The 17,601-nt window shown below is 36.9% G+C and overlaps 1 protein-coding gene across 4 annotated transcripts in view; it reads left to right on the top strand.

Moving 5' to 3' along the window:
• LOC129793707 (uncharacterized) overlaps window positions 1–16,550 on the top strand; it is a 55,613-nt gene extending 39,063 nt beyond the window's left edge. Inside the window, exons 10-20 of one of the 4 annotated variants that reach the window (XM_055833912.1) lie at window positions 7,164–7,348; window positions 8,498–8,721; window positions 9,034–9,255; window positions 9,335–9,582; window positions 9,984–10,124; window positions 10,274–10,540; window positions 10,947–11,632; window positions 13,336–13,830; window positions 14,239–14,798; window positions 15,132–15,370; window positions 16,016–16,550. In XM_055833912.1, the coding sequence (XP_055689887.1) occupies window positions 7,164–7,348; window positions 8,498–8,721; window positions 9,034–9,255; window positions 9,335–9,582; window positions 9,984–10,124; window positions 10,274–10,540; window positions 10,947–11,632; window positions 13,336–13,830; window positions 14,239–14,798; window positions 15,132–15,370; window positions 16,016–16,089 (3,341 nt within the window). In that variant the 3' untranslated portion in view covers window positions 16,090–16,550. Of the gene's footprint in view, window positions 1–7,163; window positions 7,349–8,497; window positions 8,722–9,033; window positions 9,256–9,334; window positions 9,583–9,983; window positions 10,125–10,273; window positions 10,541–10,946; window positions 11,633–13,335; window positions 13,831–14,238; window positions 14,799–15,131 lie in introns of all 4 variants that reach the window. The other 3 variants (XM_055833913.1, XM_055833914.1, XM_055833911.1) reach the window with 3 other exon arrangements.
• The last annotated feature ends 1,051 nt before the right edge of the window (window positions 16,551–17,601 follow it).

Raw genomic sequence — 17,601 nt, 5'->3', positions numbered from 1 at the left:
TCTCCCTTCAATATTGTGGGATGAAGGTGTGAGAGGCGCAGAAACAAGACGCATCTTGGACTTTTATTTCACCTTAAAAATGCAAATATCAATCACTTGAAAATCTCTCTCTGTCTCTCTCGAGTCTTTTGTTTGTGCAAAACTTTTGCCTTCAAAAATGCATTTAAAACTTGTACTTTTTCTCAATTGTTCGCATTTTACAGACTTTTTGATTGCCTCTACGGGGAGGGTCACAATAAGACATTCCTAGACTATCGCGTGTTTTTCCACCTCCACTCAATGTTCTTTTCACATCGAAACAATGCCAGCAAATCTCTTTGCTTTTTTTAAATTCACTTTTCAACCCACCAGCAGATCAAACCACGAAAGTGTTGAAGGAGATGAAGAAGAAGAAAAAGTCAAAATAATTTCATTAAGTTTTGATCCAACAAAAAAAAATGAGAAGCATAATTTCCCGCCCAAATGACCGCTAATTGCAATCAATTAGGGCTCATCGTTAATTTGCTACCTATAACAGCTAAATTGCTTAATTTTCATCACACTAAATCATTAGATGGGCAGAGAAATTTGCATGGAGGCAAATTTTCATTTTATTGTCGCCATTTGTGGGGAAATAAATTAAATGAAGCACCAGGAAATGAGATACTTTAAATTTTAATATGCGGAAACCAAAGAACTAGCATCAATATAAAATGAAATTGCTTTAAAAGTTCTAAGAGGTTTTTTCTAGGTCGTGTGATTTAATAATTAAGCACGCAAGTTTATCTTTTGAGAGAAAAGATCGCAGAGATTGGGTGAAACTTTGTACGAGGAGGAATTGTAATCAGATACTCACAGGCGAATATTTTTGTAGATTTTTGCAAAATCTTTCTGAGAATTGATGATTATTGTAGGTAGTTTGCTTTTTGATCATTAAAATTTTATAAATTCTGCGTTGTATTTAAAATCTGTTTTAAAATCAGTAATGTCCTCTTTAACGTCATTGTTTGTCTCAAGACATTTTAATAAGAGTTTCTCTGTCTTTTTTCTTTTACAAAGTTTTATTTAATCTCATCAAAAAATAATTTTATATTTCTTCAACACACTTTAAATACTTTCTTCTTCTTTAAAGAATCCACTTTGAGCATAAAAATTAATAGGTTTCAACAAAATATCAAAAATCAATCAAATGTCCCGTAACGTTTCACGACTTGTCTCATGACATTTTTGAGGGTAACTTCCACACTTTCTGTGCTCTTCAAAAAAAAATGTTATTTAATCCCTGCGAAATTACTTAAATTTCTCCGAGTTTCCCATTTCTTTTTTATTTTTGCAAATCTTACATAAACACAATAAAAAAAAATATGGCTTCGTCAACAAAAAGGCTTTCAGAAGTCACGCGGGAACGGAAATGCCGCGTAAAAAGAAGTCTTGTTAACAATAGTTAGTACCTCTGTATTTGAACTATTTGTCATTCCTTCGCCTCTATTTTATTTGCCATTTAATATTTGATTAGTGATGAGGTCAAAGTGAATTTGTAATGTGACAATATGTGTGCACAAAATGCTCAATTAATTCACTTTCACCCTCTTTCTCTCTGCTCTGGGGTTTTCTCCAAAATGTCTCTGGATGGAAATTTGGCACACAATCGTGACAAAAATGCTAAAAGTGTGTACATATTGGACTTTGTGTATTGTTGCTAATTAAAGTTTAACTAATTAAATGTGCAAACAACCACTTGGAGAGCATGGAGAAAGGCCACAGCCGCGCGAAGAAGTTCTCCTCATGTCTCGTCAATCGATTCGTCACACACAAGAACAAACCGCGCGCGATGGCAACGATCGGTAAAACGGTGATGAAGAAGATCTTCTTTTTGCGTTTTTTGCTCGCAATCGTGCTGAAGAAAAGCCGTGTGGCGATCATCTCTTGTGGTGAGCCGGAAATACGCGATCGCCATTCTATTCAACACATTAAAATGATAATTAGATGAAACTCGCCACTCACTCTCTTTGCGCGCGCAATTAATTAGTGATCGACCGTTTGCGGATCGTCACAGAAAAATTGCAAACTGCGCATGGATTTTTAATTAGTCTCTCTCTCTGCGCTCTGTGTTATGACTTTTTCCCAGCACTTGGGCGTCGCTTTTGCAATGACCATTTAATGCGGTACTTGCCAACATAAGAAAATCCTTCGCATTTTTCTTGCACTACCCTTTCGAGAGATTGTAGCCAGAGAGGAAGATGGTGCAAAAGGAAAGTGATCGTGTTTCAATATTTGGACGATCTTTGCGATCTTCGTGTGGCCAGCGCGCGCGTCAGCTCAACAGGGCAAGTACGTTATATAGAGAGGAGAGTTCTAAATAGCCGTCGAAGGCAATCAATGTCAGCACGATGGGTTAATGGCTTCTTGTCTGTTTTCTCAATCGCCCGCCGGACTTCATATTGCTGCTCTTGTCCTCCTCCTCTGGTTTGTGATCATCACACACGAGACAGCTCCACAGCGTGGGACTTGCGCAGGCAGCACAGCAGTGAGAAAGCGTGGCCAATCTCGGTGATTTCTCAGTAAATGATCTGATTATTCTCCACTCAAAACACTTCTAAAATTGATCTTCTATGGCTTTCACTGAAACGCAAAATTGTAATTTGTTTTTGCCGCCTTCCATCCCCAGCCTGGGATGCAATCGCGCGTATTTCTCAAAAGCTTTTTATGTCGCGTTGGAAATTTCTTAATTTCATGACGAATTTGTAGATTATTCGTTTGAATTTAATGCAATTATTTGATTTTCTCACACGGAGAATTTTATCTGTGGGTTTTTTTTTGTTGTTGTTGAATGTCACGTGACATGTTCTGGGATATTCCAAGACGGTCTTTGTTTATTTTTTTTTATAATTAAATTATAATAAATTTACAAAAAACTCGCAAGAAATCATAAACAATGATATTTTTTCTTTAAAATTTTAAAAATTGAAATAACGAAATTATTGCGTCGAAATCAGTCACACATCAGATGCATTTTTAATTCTTTTACAAAATTGAAAAAAATTCTAAATTCTAATAAAAAATATTAAATATTCATAAAGCAAAGATATTTTTCTGCAATTAAACATTTCTTGCATTTTTAAAACGAAAATAATGAATTTTTTTCGTCGAAATCAGTAGTATATCAGCTAAATTTTCTGCTCTTTTCAATCATTTCAAATACAAATAGAATCTCTTGCAAATTCTTTAATAGAAAACAATTGGAATGACTCACTAATAGAGTGAGAAGAACAAATGAATTGCAAAATGATGTAGGTTGGAATTGCTTTTGTGCAAAATTCCCGCCGAAAGTCATTCCACGGCGGCGGGTGCCCCAGTTTAACCTCTTTGCGGGGTCCAGCACATTGGGTTTGTCTCTGCTGCCACAGAATTAATTCCATTTGTTGGATTTTGCCATCAACTCTGGCCCCGCGTCTTCACCTTGTAACTGTTTCTCCAATAAACGAATTGTTTCTCGAACTAATTTATTAACAATGTTTGATTCTCCTCATCCGCCAAATAGACAAAAAGATTTATTTATTGTTTTGCGTGGCACCGCCACGAAGAAAATTACCGGTTTCAAATGAAAAACCCCCGAACCTTTTCTCTTTAATGGTAATCAAACAAGAAATCAAACATCATCATTGTCGAGAGGAGGTAACAACAACATTGCTGCATCCCGAAATGCCGCGCATTGGAGCCACATTGGGAGGCTTGGGAGGTTGTGTGTGCAAGAAAGAGCTCGAGGGCTCCCAATATGCATATATTATTGTGATGTGAATGACTTTTTTTCCCAGCTGGCCGGATCTTGCCATTGCGCTCTCTTTGCCTTCCTGGGGCCGTCTTGTTGGGCTCGTTGAGGTCACAACCGGCCCCAACCCGTCCCTTGCACATCCCAGAGGGGCTTCTGATTCAATCTATTGGCTCTGCCTGCAAATCCCAATGCGGGAGAGTCACGCTGAAGAACACGACTTCGACCGACATTCGTCTATCAATGCCATTTGATTTTCTTTCCTCTCTGCTGTGTTATTCTCTGCAAAACCTCCCGCACACAGGAAATTATCTACTCGCAATGTCTTTGTTCTCGCACAACATCCTCTTCGTGTAATTTTAAAATGATGCCAAATGGCGGGAAAATTGTGCAAAGAATGAAAAATTCCTTCTGAAGCATCGTTGGCGGAGAGTTTGGCGGAAAAGCTCATTTAGGAAGCACCAAAGCTCCCCGCCAAATGGAAGCTTTCTGTGGCCATTCATCAACGTGCAAATTGCACCAGTAAGATTGTAAATCTCATGACAATTTAGCGAGTAGCGCAAATTTTCTTTCTTTAGATTTCTCTCTCTCTAAAAAGAATTGCACCTTTCTGGTTACCAACAGTGAGGAGGAAGATATAAATCAGCAGAGGGGGACCGGCGACGTGTGTCTCTCGCGAGGCGCTTTGGCGGAAGTTGGGAGTCTCGCGCATTGAGAAGAGAGAAAGAAAGAAAAACAGGGAAATTATATGCATAAATGGGAGAATTTAGTGGCGAAGCATGTTTCATCCATCGAACATGGATGAAAAAAAAAGCTCATCAAAACAGCACCTTGTTGTTTAGCTACTGTTTGTGCTATGTACCTATATAGCTTAGATATATATGTAGGTATAGCTTCCAAATGGGAATTGAACATTTCATCCTCCCAGCAGCAACATAAAATATATTTATGCTGAAGAAATGCAAGATGATTTAGAATAAATTGAATCCAATTTATTAGTTCTCTTTTGCATTAAAATGAATATGAATTGATTAAGGCAAAAAGGGGAAGGAAATTTTACTATTTCCTGAACTTTCCAATCAACTGTTATAATTGTCAAATGAAAGCTTCTATTTATTGACTTTTCTTTTATGTTTTGCTTTAGTCAAATTCTTTATTTATTGAAGCGCAGAATAGAGAGAAAAAAAATAATTCAAGCAAATCATTGAGAATTCTGCGCAAAATCTGCTGCAAAGAAACTTTTCATCCGCCAAATCCGCCTAAAAATCAAATATAGCAGCTAAGTGTTCTCCTTCAGAGCATTGCAAATCAATTTCTTTTTAATGGTGGTGGATTTTAATTAAATTTCCACGATCGTGTCATTCATTGTACCAAGCAATTGCAACAAAGGAACAACAGACACACGGGAGGAGGGCTTCTCTACTTTTGTATTCATTTCTTGTCTCATGACGAGAACATATTGAAGAATTTTTCTTCTTTCGGGACTGAGGGGGATCCCATATAGCCACAGAATATGCTGGGAAGGACGCGGGGGCGCAGAGAGCATGAAATGGGAAATTTTTATTATGCTACAGAGATCACGATCACGATTTCGTGGATTGTGAAAATTTAGATCTTTTACTCTTCCACACACAAATTTTTCATCCAATTTAGTTTCTGCAATTGGACTGTTCGCAATTCCTTTTTGCACAATAAATAGCAATTAGAGCCACCGCATCAACATTTTAAACTATTAAAAAGACTCGAAACATTATCCATTGAGCGAGAGAGAGAACGCGTCCAATTCGATCCGGAAAACGACGAAAGGCGCGCGCGCGTTAAATCCGGGATTAAATGTGTGGGATGGACAATAAATGTACGTACATATAACCTACCTTCCCATGCAGTGAGTAGAGGGAAAAAGGAGAACAAATCGGTTCGGGGGGCTCTCAATTATTGCCTATGGAGCCCCCGCAATTGAGAGATGATAAGAAATCCATGTTCGAGAGGATTAAAATTGAAAAGTTCACGGAGAAATTGCTTCTTCTTGTGTGTTGAGATAATTTCCCATCTGCGCGATGTTGCTGGCGTTTGGCGGCCAATTGCCATTGAATTTGTTGATTCTTCAATGGAAAATGTTATCTCCGCACCAAGACAATTTCCGCACAGAAATGCTCATTATCTGCACTCTTTGGTCTCTTTCTCCGCAGAGAGATGCAATTTTTGTTGCAGAAAACTCAACTTTTGCCACAAAAGAATTCTAACATGAACACTTCGACTATCGTCCGTTAATTTAAATTGGTTGCAATATATAGAGAAATTTCTTTCATTTCCAAAAGGGGTGTGCAACTGAGGGAAGTTTGTGTGTATTCGTTTTACAAAGAAGAGAATTTATTTGTGAAGAAATTTAAAATTTAATTTCACGTTAAATGTCCTTAAAAAAAAATTATTGATTTTTAATTTTTTTTATTATCCTCTGAATTAGTTCTCAAAATTACTAAACATTTCTAAAATTAAATGAATCTTAAAAGAGTCCCTAAAGATTCTAAATCATTCATTTTTTATAAAGGTTTCTCTTTAATTTTTATGAATTATTTTTTTTTTTTACCTCAAAAGTAAAATAATGTTTAACATGTTAAACAGACTTCTTCATTTCAGCGAATAATTAAGAAGATCAAAAAGATTTTATTTTAAGTTTTATAACCGTCAGTTTAAATCAATCAAATGTTAAAATATTTACATTTTGTAGATCACTCATTAGAATTTCTCATGATTTACTTTTTATCTCTGAATTCTTTGTTTATTCTTCAATTTCTCAATCTAAAAAGTGTAAAAACTTTTCAAAGATTGATTGCAAGACAATTTTCTTTCTTACTGAGAAAATTTAATAAATAAATACTTAAGGAAAATCAAACACAATAAAAGGCTGATGAGCAGCCCCTTTGGGAATCACCGGCAATCATGAAGAAGGTATTTTGCCGGCAATTCTGAGTGAGTGCTTTCGCCTTGTCTCTCGCCATCAGGTACGCATGCGCGATCGAATTTCAATATTATGTACAATTGGATATTATGTATGTATATAGCGAGAGGAAATATTGGGAAGAGAGCGCGCGGAAAATCTCGCCTAGAGCACGATGAATCCAAAGAGCTCTAATGATGGTGATTATCTATCGCAAATGGCCTCATATTGAGGTTTGGTGGTGGCGTGCTCTCAAAAGCCACACGATCTGACGATATATTCCGCATTAAATTGATTGCCTCACACAAATATTATATACTCCATATTTTCATAATGAAAATGGTCATTGGGGCAGCCACCTTCTGATTCTCAAGCCTCTGTTTGCCTTCTCTTCTCTCTCTTCCTCTTTAGGAGGAAATGCAGATTTTTTAGGCAGGAAATTAATGAAGATTTTCCATTTTTTATAATTCTTTGCAGAGAAACTCCTTTCATCGGAGGGTCGTGAATTGCGACGGGCTCTGTTTTCCCTGAAGCAGATTTTCCAAGAAGACAAAGACCTCGTTCATGGCTTTGTGGCACTCGGAGGTCTCAATTGTCTAGTCCGTGTGGGAAGTGGAGCGGATCAGAACTACCAAAATTACATCCTAAGGGCACTTGGTCAGGTAAATACCACCACTTTGCACATTATAAAATGAAACTTTCCCTTTCTTTGTGTGTACAACAGAAGCCCCCGGAGGAATGGTTAAATTGACTCTAAGTTAGAGCCAATGTTAGCAAAGACTTTTGAAGGTTATTGAGGTCTCCATGGATTTATGGATAAGCTATGATTAAGTAAATTGAGATGAATGAATCAACTATGACGTGAATTGAGGGACTTTCTCGTTGAAATTTCATTTTCTTTTGTGATTTATTCTCTTGAAAGAAAACTCATTGATTTTTTTAAAATTCTTTTCTTTGCACATGAAGGTCACGAAAATCATCAAATTGATTTTTATATATTTTTTTTCTGATTTCCTTTATTTCTTTCAAGTTAAAGGAATATTTGTTCTATAAATTAGAATTTAAGAAAGTTGTTAAATAAAGGATTAAAAAACTTCTTATTAATTATATTCAATCTTTAATTAAAATTACGAAGGAATTTATTCAACGTTTTATGCGCTAGAAGAAGATAAAAAATCTAAGTTTTTTATTTGTTTTTTGACTTTAAAAATTATTTATTTAAATGAAATTTCTTTCTCAAACTTTTAGTCATAAAAATTAGAATCAATTAAACTTAAAAAATCTTCAAAATATATTTTTATCTCCCTTGAAACTTTTTTTTTTCTAATTCTAATCCAACCACCGGAATATTTAAAAATCTTTTAAACAAATAAAATTCTTAATTTTATAATAAAAAATCCTTGAAAAAAAACCTTCAAATCTCTAACTTTCCTCTAAGCTCTTTGCTCTAGAAAAAATCCTTTCCTTGATCATTTTTTTCTGCCAGCAAAAAAGCAATAAGAAAATGAGAAGAAATCAATTTTTGCAAGAAAGAAAGAATGAAGAAAAAATGAGAAAAGAACCCAATTATCCCACCTCCCAATTTTTTCTCTCTGTTGATTTTTGTGGCAAAAAAAATTACCGGAGGGGCTCGACCGGAAAGCCCCAGAGACTTCTCTTCTCAATCATCCACAATGTGGGATGTTGTGAGATTCTTCATCTCCTTTCTCTTCTTGCCCCATGGGCAGAATATCTGTGTGTGTGTCTATAAATTAATTTGTTGCGTTTGGTTTTTAATCTTTTCGGGGCGCAACTTCCTGTCCAATTAAAAGGTGATGCTCTACGTGGACGGTATGAATGGGGTGATGAAGAATGGCCCAACAGTTCAATGGTTGTACTCGCTGATCGCCTCAAAATATAGATTAGTGGTGAAGACGGCGCTCAAGCTCTTGCTGGTGTTTGTGGAGTACGTGGAGAGTAATTGCTATTTGCTGGTGAATGCCATCCATGCCGTTGACGCCGCCAGGGGCACGCTGCCCTGGTCCAACATAATGCGGTGAGTGATTTCTTCTCTCTCTTCTCTTTTTAGCGCAAAAATTTGCAGATCTTTCTTCTAGATATTTGATTTTCAATTTTTCATTTATTTCACGAAATTTTCGGGCAATTCTGGGATTTTTTTAAAAAAATTTCTTCGAGAGCTTTCTTTTCTTCTTCGTTAAAATTGAAAAACAAATCGTAAAATTCTATTAGAATTTCAGCAGAACATTTCCACAATTCCTACGGAAATTTTCAAACAAATAATTGGAAAGATTGAAAGCTTAACTTGATCTCTGAATTCTTTTCTTTTCTTATGAAATTCTCCTCACAGCTTGATGAAAGACTTCGAGAATGCGGACACTGAGCTACTAATCTATGCGACATCCCTCATCAATAAGACACTGTCCGGATTGAGTGATCAGGACAGCTTCTACGATGAGAGCGACTTCCTGGAGCAGCAGGGTATGGAGGGTGTCATTCAGAGGTATATGTCACGACCCGGCACCGACCTGGATCTGCTGGATCAGCTCCAACTCTACGAGGCTGTTCTCAAGTAATTAAAATCTTTTATTCATCACTTGTTGTGCGCGAGATGAATTTTTCTTTCATTCCCTCATCTCATGTGCTGGCAGGTTTGAGGACGGCGAAACGGATGGTATTCGCATTCCTGACAATTCGGTGCGAAAGACACTACGGTACCGTGCCACGGATTCAGCGGAGAGACGGAAGTCACGGCGGCATAGTACGGGAAATACGCCGGCGCCCCCGGTACCGCCGCTCCCGCATAATCTCACGGCCACGCAGACAGTGGATGAGGATAGTTCCAGCTCGCAGAATTCCACGGAGCTCAATTGCGTCTTCCGGGAGTGTCGTGATAAGAGTAAGTGAGATTTCTCTTCTTTTTTTTCCTTGAGAGAAATTTAAAGGAATTTAATGATTTTTTTATTTGAGATTTAAAATTCTTTGGGGCCTGAAGATGTACTAAAATGAAAACGAAATGTCTCTAGAATTGTGTCTTTGCTAAATATTTTACTGTTTCTTGTTTAAATTCTCAAAAAATAATTTTATTCTCATTTTAAATGTTCTAAAATTATTTTTTCCTAATGATTTCAAAATTATTTATTAAAGAAATCATTTTTGACAAAGAAATTGAATTCTCAGTAACTCAAATAATTTTTTTTTAATTTTTGATAAATAAATTCATTCAAACTATGAATTTTTGGGAAAAATTCTTTGAGTTCTTCGTGAAATTCATGTTGAGCATTTTATTTTACTTGGCAGCCCCTCGTGAGGGTGCTGGTGTGACGCCAGGCCTTCGGCGTCGACGTGAACGTGCTGAGAGACAAAAGAGCTTCATGCGTGAACAACAGGATGCCGCAACTCGTGTCACGAACGGCAATAGTGGTGAAGAAAATGGTCATGGTGAGTTTTTTTTTTTTCAAATCTATTTTCTCTTCATTTTCTTTTTTGCTTTTCTGCATTCTGTGTTCATTTATTTTGTTGTACTAAAACGCCATCTGTTGGCGCATTGTGTTTGTTGCCACTAACACCATCTGTGTGCGCCAATGAAGGCCTCGTGACTGCCGTACCGGTGCGTCTGCAGAATTCACCCCTCGTGGTGATCCGAGGTGGTGGGAGTGTCACCTACAGGCTGACAAATGGCTTCTCGGGCTACCCAAAAGTCCTCCCGGATGCAGCTAATCCGCAGCATAGGCTTTTTGAGACGGAATCCAATCGTCTCAACGCCATCTACACGCAACTTTCAACCATGAAGAATGGGCATGTGAATGGACATGTACCAACGACGAAACCTCCAGCTGTACCGGCTCCACCAGCAGGTAAGTTCTGTGTTGTCTTTCTTTGGCTAGTCAAAGCTTAATCATGCGATTGTTCTAACCAGAGCCGCCATTTTTTTTATTTCACTCCTTGTGCTTCATTTTTGTTGAATTTTTTATATTAAATTGTATTCCTGGCGATTTGTGTTTTATGATTTTAATTCAATGCGAAATAGCGAAGGTTATTACCTTTCCCGACATTTTCAATATGGCGAACTGACGCTCATTGTCCGCCATATTGAAGCATAACCTCACATAAATTCAAAAAATACTTTTTCTTTATAAAAAATCGATTTTTAAATACAAAAATCAGGTAGTTAAAGATAAATTCTTAATAAAATAATTTAGAAATAAATATTCGTTCATAAAAGCTCTTCAAAAGCTCCCCTCCCTCTGTTTCTTTTCACAGAGTCCGATGTTAATGGCGAGAAGAAGCTCCTGCTGCAGCTGAAGCGTGATCATACTGTGAAGGATCTCACGCAGAAGTTGAGCAATTTGCCAATGAGCCCACAAGAGGAGAAGCCCCAGAGTCGCATTGGTGACATGTCGGGTTTAATTTCAAAAGCCAAAGAGGGCTTGGCGAAGAGTAAGAGTCGCGGGGATATCTCCCGGTCGCCCAGTGTTGATCAGGACTTCAAGAAAGTCCCCCCGGCAGAGCCGAAAAAGTCCGAAAATGAGCTACATTGGGAGGAGCTCGTGCGCAACATGGCGCGTCCGCTGAATCTCTGTGATTTGGACTTTACGGATTTGGGATCGGAGGATGAGAAGGATGTTCTGGCCCCGCGGGGATTGGGTGGGGCCATTCCGCCGCCGCCACCGCCTCTGGGTATACCGCCGCCAATTTTGCCACCACCGACGAATCTCGTGCCGCCGCCAATGATGCTCAATGGGCCGGCGGCAAAGTGCAATGGCGAAGCTGTGCCCACGGTGAAGAAGAACAAGAAGACTGTGAAGCTGTTCTGGAAGGAGGTGCGTGAGGATATGATTCCCACCATTGTGGGGCGTACGGTGTGGGATGAATTGCCACCAATGAAGGTGGATACGGACAAGCTTGAGCATCTCTTTGAATCACGCGCCAAGGATCTCATGACAAAGGTAAGATTTTTCTTTTTATTAATTTTTCTTCCTTTTTGCCGCGATTTTTTGCGACTTTTTGCTCCATTTGAAAGGCTCCAGAATTTTTTTCTGGGGCTTCTTTTTTTTAAAATTATATTTAACTTGCTGGCTCTCGAGGCTTTCGTCATTCAATTTATTTTGACTCTCACTCATCCCACTCACGTGCATAATCGCGCGCGTTTTTATTGTTAAATCCCCGAACAATTGAGTGCCATTTGGAGGCGCACCAGAGAGACTTTTTGCTCCACATTGGCACACAATCTATTGAAGGTGTCGGCTCGTCAATCATCTCAAGAGCTACCTTGGGGGCTCCCAAAAAAAGAAGGCACAAAAGTCGCAGCAGAAATGCGTCTTTTGTATTAATGGGAGATTTTTTTTTGTTATTAAAAAGAAAAGAAAAGCTTTCTTTTTGTTGCATTAAAATTAATAAAGAAAAGAAGGGAGCAACAAAAGGATTTTTAAGCTGGGGATTTTAATCGTCTTTATATAGTGAATGAAAGGATTTATTATATACCGTCACGTGGAGTTAATTGGGGCATTTCCATAAAAAAAATATTTGTATGAAATAGAAAAAAATAGAAAATATTTTCAAAGAAATTTTGAAGTAGTTTTCTCATTCTTTTTGGTTTCTTATTCTAAGTCACAGATTAGATCTTAATAGTTATCTTAGCTATTAGTACTAGTCTATCCTCTTTCCTGTAAATAAGAGGGACATTTTTGATTGGAAAATATCACAAAAATTAATATTTTTGATTAATTATTCTTATTTGTTTGTTTTGAAATTCTTTTTGAAGAATAAAATAATTTTAACAGTATTTTCCAATCAAAATAATTTTGTAATTGAATTTAAACTTTTTCTGTATTATTTAGAATATTTTAAAATTCTTTTTTTTTACTTCTGAATCATCAAATTGTTTCAAAAAATTCCCCTATTTAGATTCTTAAGATTTCTTTCTCTATTTCCTTTAAAAATCATTCTAAACTAGAATTAGAAAATCGAAAAAAAATTATTAGCACCCACATCTCTTCTAGCTCTAGATCTAGCATTAGCTCTAGCAATATAGGTCATCCATCATTGACTTATTAGTTTTAATTAATAGTTTTTACTTTTGTATTTTTTTGTTTTTCTTACTAATTAATATATTTTTTGTATTTTGTTCTTTTTTTGCAAATACTTTAAAAAAATCAAATTAAATTTTAATTCGCTTTCTGGCCATCACACTCTATTCTGATTTATGCAGGAGGTGAGTTTTATTTCTCTGTATTTTTCTTCTTTTTTTTTATTTCATTTTTTGTGCTTTTTCCTGGTATTTTTTTTGTTATTTACTAACTTTCTTCATCGTTGGTGTAAAAAAAAAAGACAATCAAATAAACATTTTTTCTTACTTCCTTGTTGTGGGTCACCCTGTTTAGATGTTACTTTCCTCTACCCCCACATTATGTAGTTGAATTGTACCCCCTTTATCACCATCTTTTAGATCTCTCGCACATAAACCCCCCCACACACCCCCTTCATTACGAAGGATCCTCTGCAGATGCACGTGAATTTTGTTGGTGGAAAAAACCCTCTATTGAGAATTTCCTGGAGGAGGCTCTTTTGCCTAATTTATTTATTTTTTCATTTGAAAGACATCCCTTAATCATTAATTTCCTTTCTACCTCCCGCCGTGGTTACCCCGCAGAAGCAACAGGAGATGAATAAGAACAAAGAGATCATCGTATTGGATCACAAACGATCAAATGCAATAAATATCGCCATGACGAAACTTCCACCCCCGCGTGCCATTAAGGCGGCCATCTTGAAGATGGATGCCACCGTGGTGACACGCGAGGGCATCGATAAGCTCCTGAATATGTTGCCAACAGAGGAGGAACGTGGGAAGATTCAGGAAGCTCAAATGATCAATCCGGAGCTTCCTCTCGGGAATGCAGAACAATTCCTCCTGACGCTCTCTTCAATCTCTGAGCTGGCGGCACGTCTGAAGCTCTGGGCATTCAAACTTGACTTTGAGCTGAGTGAAAAGGAAATTGCTGAGCCACTGATGGATCTCAAGCAAGGTCTGGAACTCCTCAAAGCCAATAAAACCTTCAAATGTATCCTCGGGACGCTCCTGGAAGTTGGAATCTTCCTCAATGGGCAACCTGTGAAGGGTTTTCAAATTGAATATCTTGCAAAGGTAAGGATTTTTCCATGGAAATTCTTTGAAGTGAAAGAATTTTGTTTTAAAGAAAAAAAAAGTAAGAATTTTCTTGTGAGATGTTTAAACAAAGAAAAATGTAATTTTGAGCTAGAGAAAGTGATTAGAGCTGATAGTCTAAGGCAATTTGGTTTAGAGAAGTGCTCTAGAGCGGGCTCTAAATTAACTCTAAGGGAAATTAGTCCTAGAGAGACATTTTTTATGTTTATTTCAGTCACTTTTAAATTTAAATTTCAATTAAAGTTTAGGTATTCATTAATTTAATTGTATTCTTAATTAATTAATTCTTCATTAATTTATTTACTTCAACATAAAAAGTCTCTTAAAACATTTAATTTCCTTCATTAAAAAATATCATAAAATTAATTAAAAATCCCAAATTTGTAGGTCCCCGAAGTGAAGGATACCGTCCACAAGCACTCCCTGCTTCATCATCTCTGCCACATGGTGATGGAATCCTCTCCGGATACAACGGATCTCTACTCCGAAATAGGTCCCATTACACGTGCCAGCAAGGCGGATTTTGGTGAACTGGCCCACAGTATTGTTCACCTTGAGCAGGAATGTAAAGCATCGTGGGATCGTTTGAAGCTCATCTCCAAGCACGATTGTCCGCCGCAGTTGAAGCAGAAACTCGTTGACTTTTTGGCTGATTGCGCTGAGAGGATCATAATCTTGGACATTGTGCACAGGAGGGTGATCAATCGATATAGGAAATTCCTCCTTTGGCTGGGAATCCCGCAGCATCGTGTGTCTGAATCCAAGCCCAATGATTTCTGCAGGATTGTATCGGAATTTGCATTGGAGTACCGAACAACACGGGAGAGGGTACAGCAGCAGATTGAGAAGAAAGCCAATCACAGAGAGAGGAATAAGACACGTGGGAAGATGATTATTGATGTGGGGAAGTTCAAGACGCAGGAAGATAGAGCTGATGCTGAATTAAGGTTAGTTCTGATTGTTTTCTGACTGTTTCCTAGCTTTGTTGAAGAACTGAGCTAATCCTGAGCTTAGACCAGACTTTGTTGAAGAACTGAACTAGTTTTGACTGATTCCTGGCTTTGTTGAAGAACTGATCTAGTCTTGAGTGTGTTCAGACTTTATTCAGGAACTTAGTTAATCCTGACTGCTTTCTAATCTTGTTTAAAAACTGATCTAATCCTGAGCTTAGACCTAACTTTGTTAAAGAACTGATCTAGTTCTGACTACTTCCTGGCTTTCTAGAAAAACTGATCTAGTCCTAAATTTCAACCTAAACTTGAACCTTCTTTCATTTGCAGACAATTGTTGGGAACTCCGATGACAACAGTAGACACGCCAGATCAGGGTAATCCGTTTACATGGCGCCGTCGTCGTCCGGAGAATCTCCACTCACCGAAGACGGTAAATCGGGATGAAAACTTCACCGATGGCGATGATGAGATCCTGGAATCACTCGTGAAGACCGCCACGAAGGCCCCGGGAACACGATCAACGCCACGCGAACGAAAACGCACACGACACGCCGATCGAAAGTCCTGTAAGTTTGCCGTTACAAATTCCCCATCAAGAACTTTTTATGCCTGTCCTCCATTGAATGGTGATGGTATTAATGGTGGATGGTGATGGAATAATGCGCCTTTCAATATTGCTTCAGTGAAGAGGTCAAGAACGCGAGAGGGATTCACAATTGAACGTACTGGAGCCTCACCAGAAGTACTCTAGAAAAAATAATCACAAAAACAGCTTTCAAAAAGGCTGTTTTGCAGATCACTCAAATTGGGGTTAGTCGGCGTGTTGTTGCTTTTTGTTTGGTTTTCTTTCTTTCTGTGGCTCGTAGGACCTTTTGTGCATGAAGGACTAACTCAATGGAGGAACTTTATGATGTTTTGTTGAATTTTAACACGAATTTTTGGGAAGGAATTAATGAAAAAGGAAGAACTGAAGACGTTAAGAAAATATTGAGGTTATGTTTCGTCAAAGAAGCAAATCAACAAATAGCGTCAGAGTGAAGATGGTTACAATTTGTGGGGAATATGAGATTTGCAATAAAAACTAACCTTGGTGTGTAGAAATAAATCCATTAAAATAACTAAAGAATTTTGAAAAATAATTCTCCATTTTGAATTTTCTCTCAGAGATTTTTTATTGATTGAATTTTCTTTTAAATTTCTTTCAAATTTAGTGAGGAGGACACTGAAGAATGGCTTAACCGAAGAGGAGAAGCAACATGTTGCGACTTACATTCAAGGAATTTAGGATGCGACTAGCAATACCAAATTTATCACAAAAAAAAAACGAAGCAAAACTTTAGAGAAAGAAAGATGAAAACTTCTTCTTTTCTTGTTAGTTTAATTTGCAATATAAAATGAAAAATTAACATAAAAAAAAATACTCAAAAGGAGCGAAAAATAAAAAAAAATGAGGCATGAAAAGCACCAAAAGTTGTGATATAGAAAAAGAAATCAAAAAGAAAGAAAACTTTTCTCAAAGTGAATTTCTCGACTGTTGATTGTGAGGGAAAGATGCGGGAATAATTGGAAAAGCTCAAAGAGGTGGATGGAATCACTGGGAGAGATTTGCCTTTTTTCTTCCTAATTAGTTTTTAATTATATACAATTTGACCCAATTTAGCTACAATGTACAGACGAAAGGTGAAGAAAAAAAAAACAAATTATATGATTAATGGAAATAAAAAGAGCAAAATGCATTGGAATGTACCATGATGACTTTTTCTTCTACTACCTAATCTTCTCTTAGTAGCAACGATGCACGCAACATAGCAATGATGGGCAAAAAGTCTGCACAGAGGAAGTGCTGCACATCGCCGGGGAAAGTGTCAACCGGAGCGTTTTGTGTTTGTGCGAAAAGATAAATATTTTATTTTGTGGAAATCATGCGTTTGAATTGAAAATGAAACTTACAGAACAGAGGTGGATTTTCTGTTTTATTTTTTCAGGGAAATATTTCTTTGATTTCACAGTGTTGGAGCTTTGAAGGGAAATTTCAGTTAACCCTTTATGGCGGGCTTCACAAATTTAAATGGAAAGAATTAAAATAAAAAAAGTTCGAGCCTTTCTTTTATACACATGGGGTGATTATCTGTTGAATATTTCGATTTATTTTACCGAATTATCCAAATTCTGCTGAATAATCAGAATTTTAACGAACAATCTAAATTTCCTTGACGAATAATTCGAATTTAGAACATAATCTGAATTTTTAAGACTTTTAATGTCAACGAATAACCTGAATCTTAACGAATGATGTGAATCTAAACGAATAATCTGAATTATAAAAAATAATCCGAATCTAATTGACGAATAATCTGAATCTTAACGAATAATCTGAATCTTAACGAATAATCTGAATTTGAAAGAATAATCTGAATCTTAACGAATAATCTGAATTTTGAAGAATAATCTGAATCTTAACGAATAATCTGAGCTTTGAAGAATAATCCGAATCTAATTGACGAATAATATGAATCTTAATGAATAATCCGATAATTTTCACACAGATAAGCACCCCTTGTTAATACACTCTGACTTATATGGAAGTTTAAGAAAGCTTTGTTTGAAAAATGGTTTTAAAGATGAGCTTTTAAGCTTCTTCCTGTCCAGCGACGTTCTGATTTGTATTCTTTAAGCGCTAATTTAGCATTTTAGTGTTTTTTAAAAGAAAATTAAAATTTTCTAAACTTAAAAAAACGTTTCCTTAATTTTTTTCCTCTATATTTGATTTCTTCATTCTTTAAATTCGATTAATTAC

This window comes from Lutzomyia longipalpis, chromosome 3 (assembly GCF_024334085.1).
Source record: "Lutzomyia longipalpis isolate SR_M1_2022 chromosome 3, ASM2433408v1".
Taxonomy (NCBI): domain Eukaryota; kingdom Metazoa; phylum Arthropoda; class Insecta; order Diptera; family Psychodidae; genus Lutzomyia; species Lutzomyia longipalpis.
Note: the sequence above shows the minus strand (reverse complement) of the source record. Positions and strands in the feature narration are given on the sequence as shown.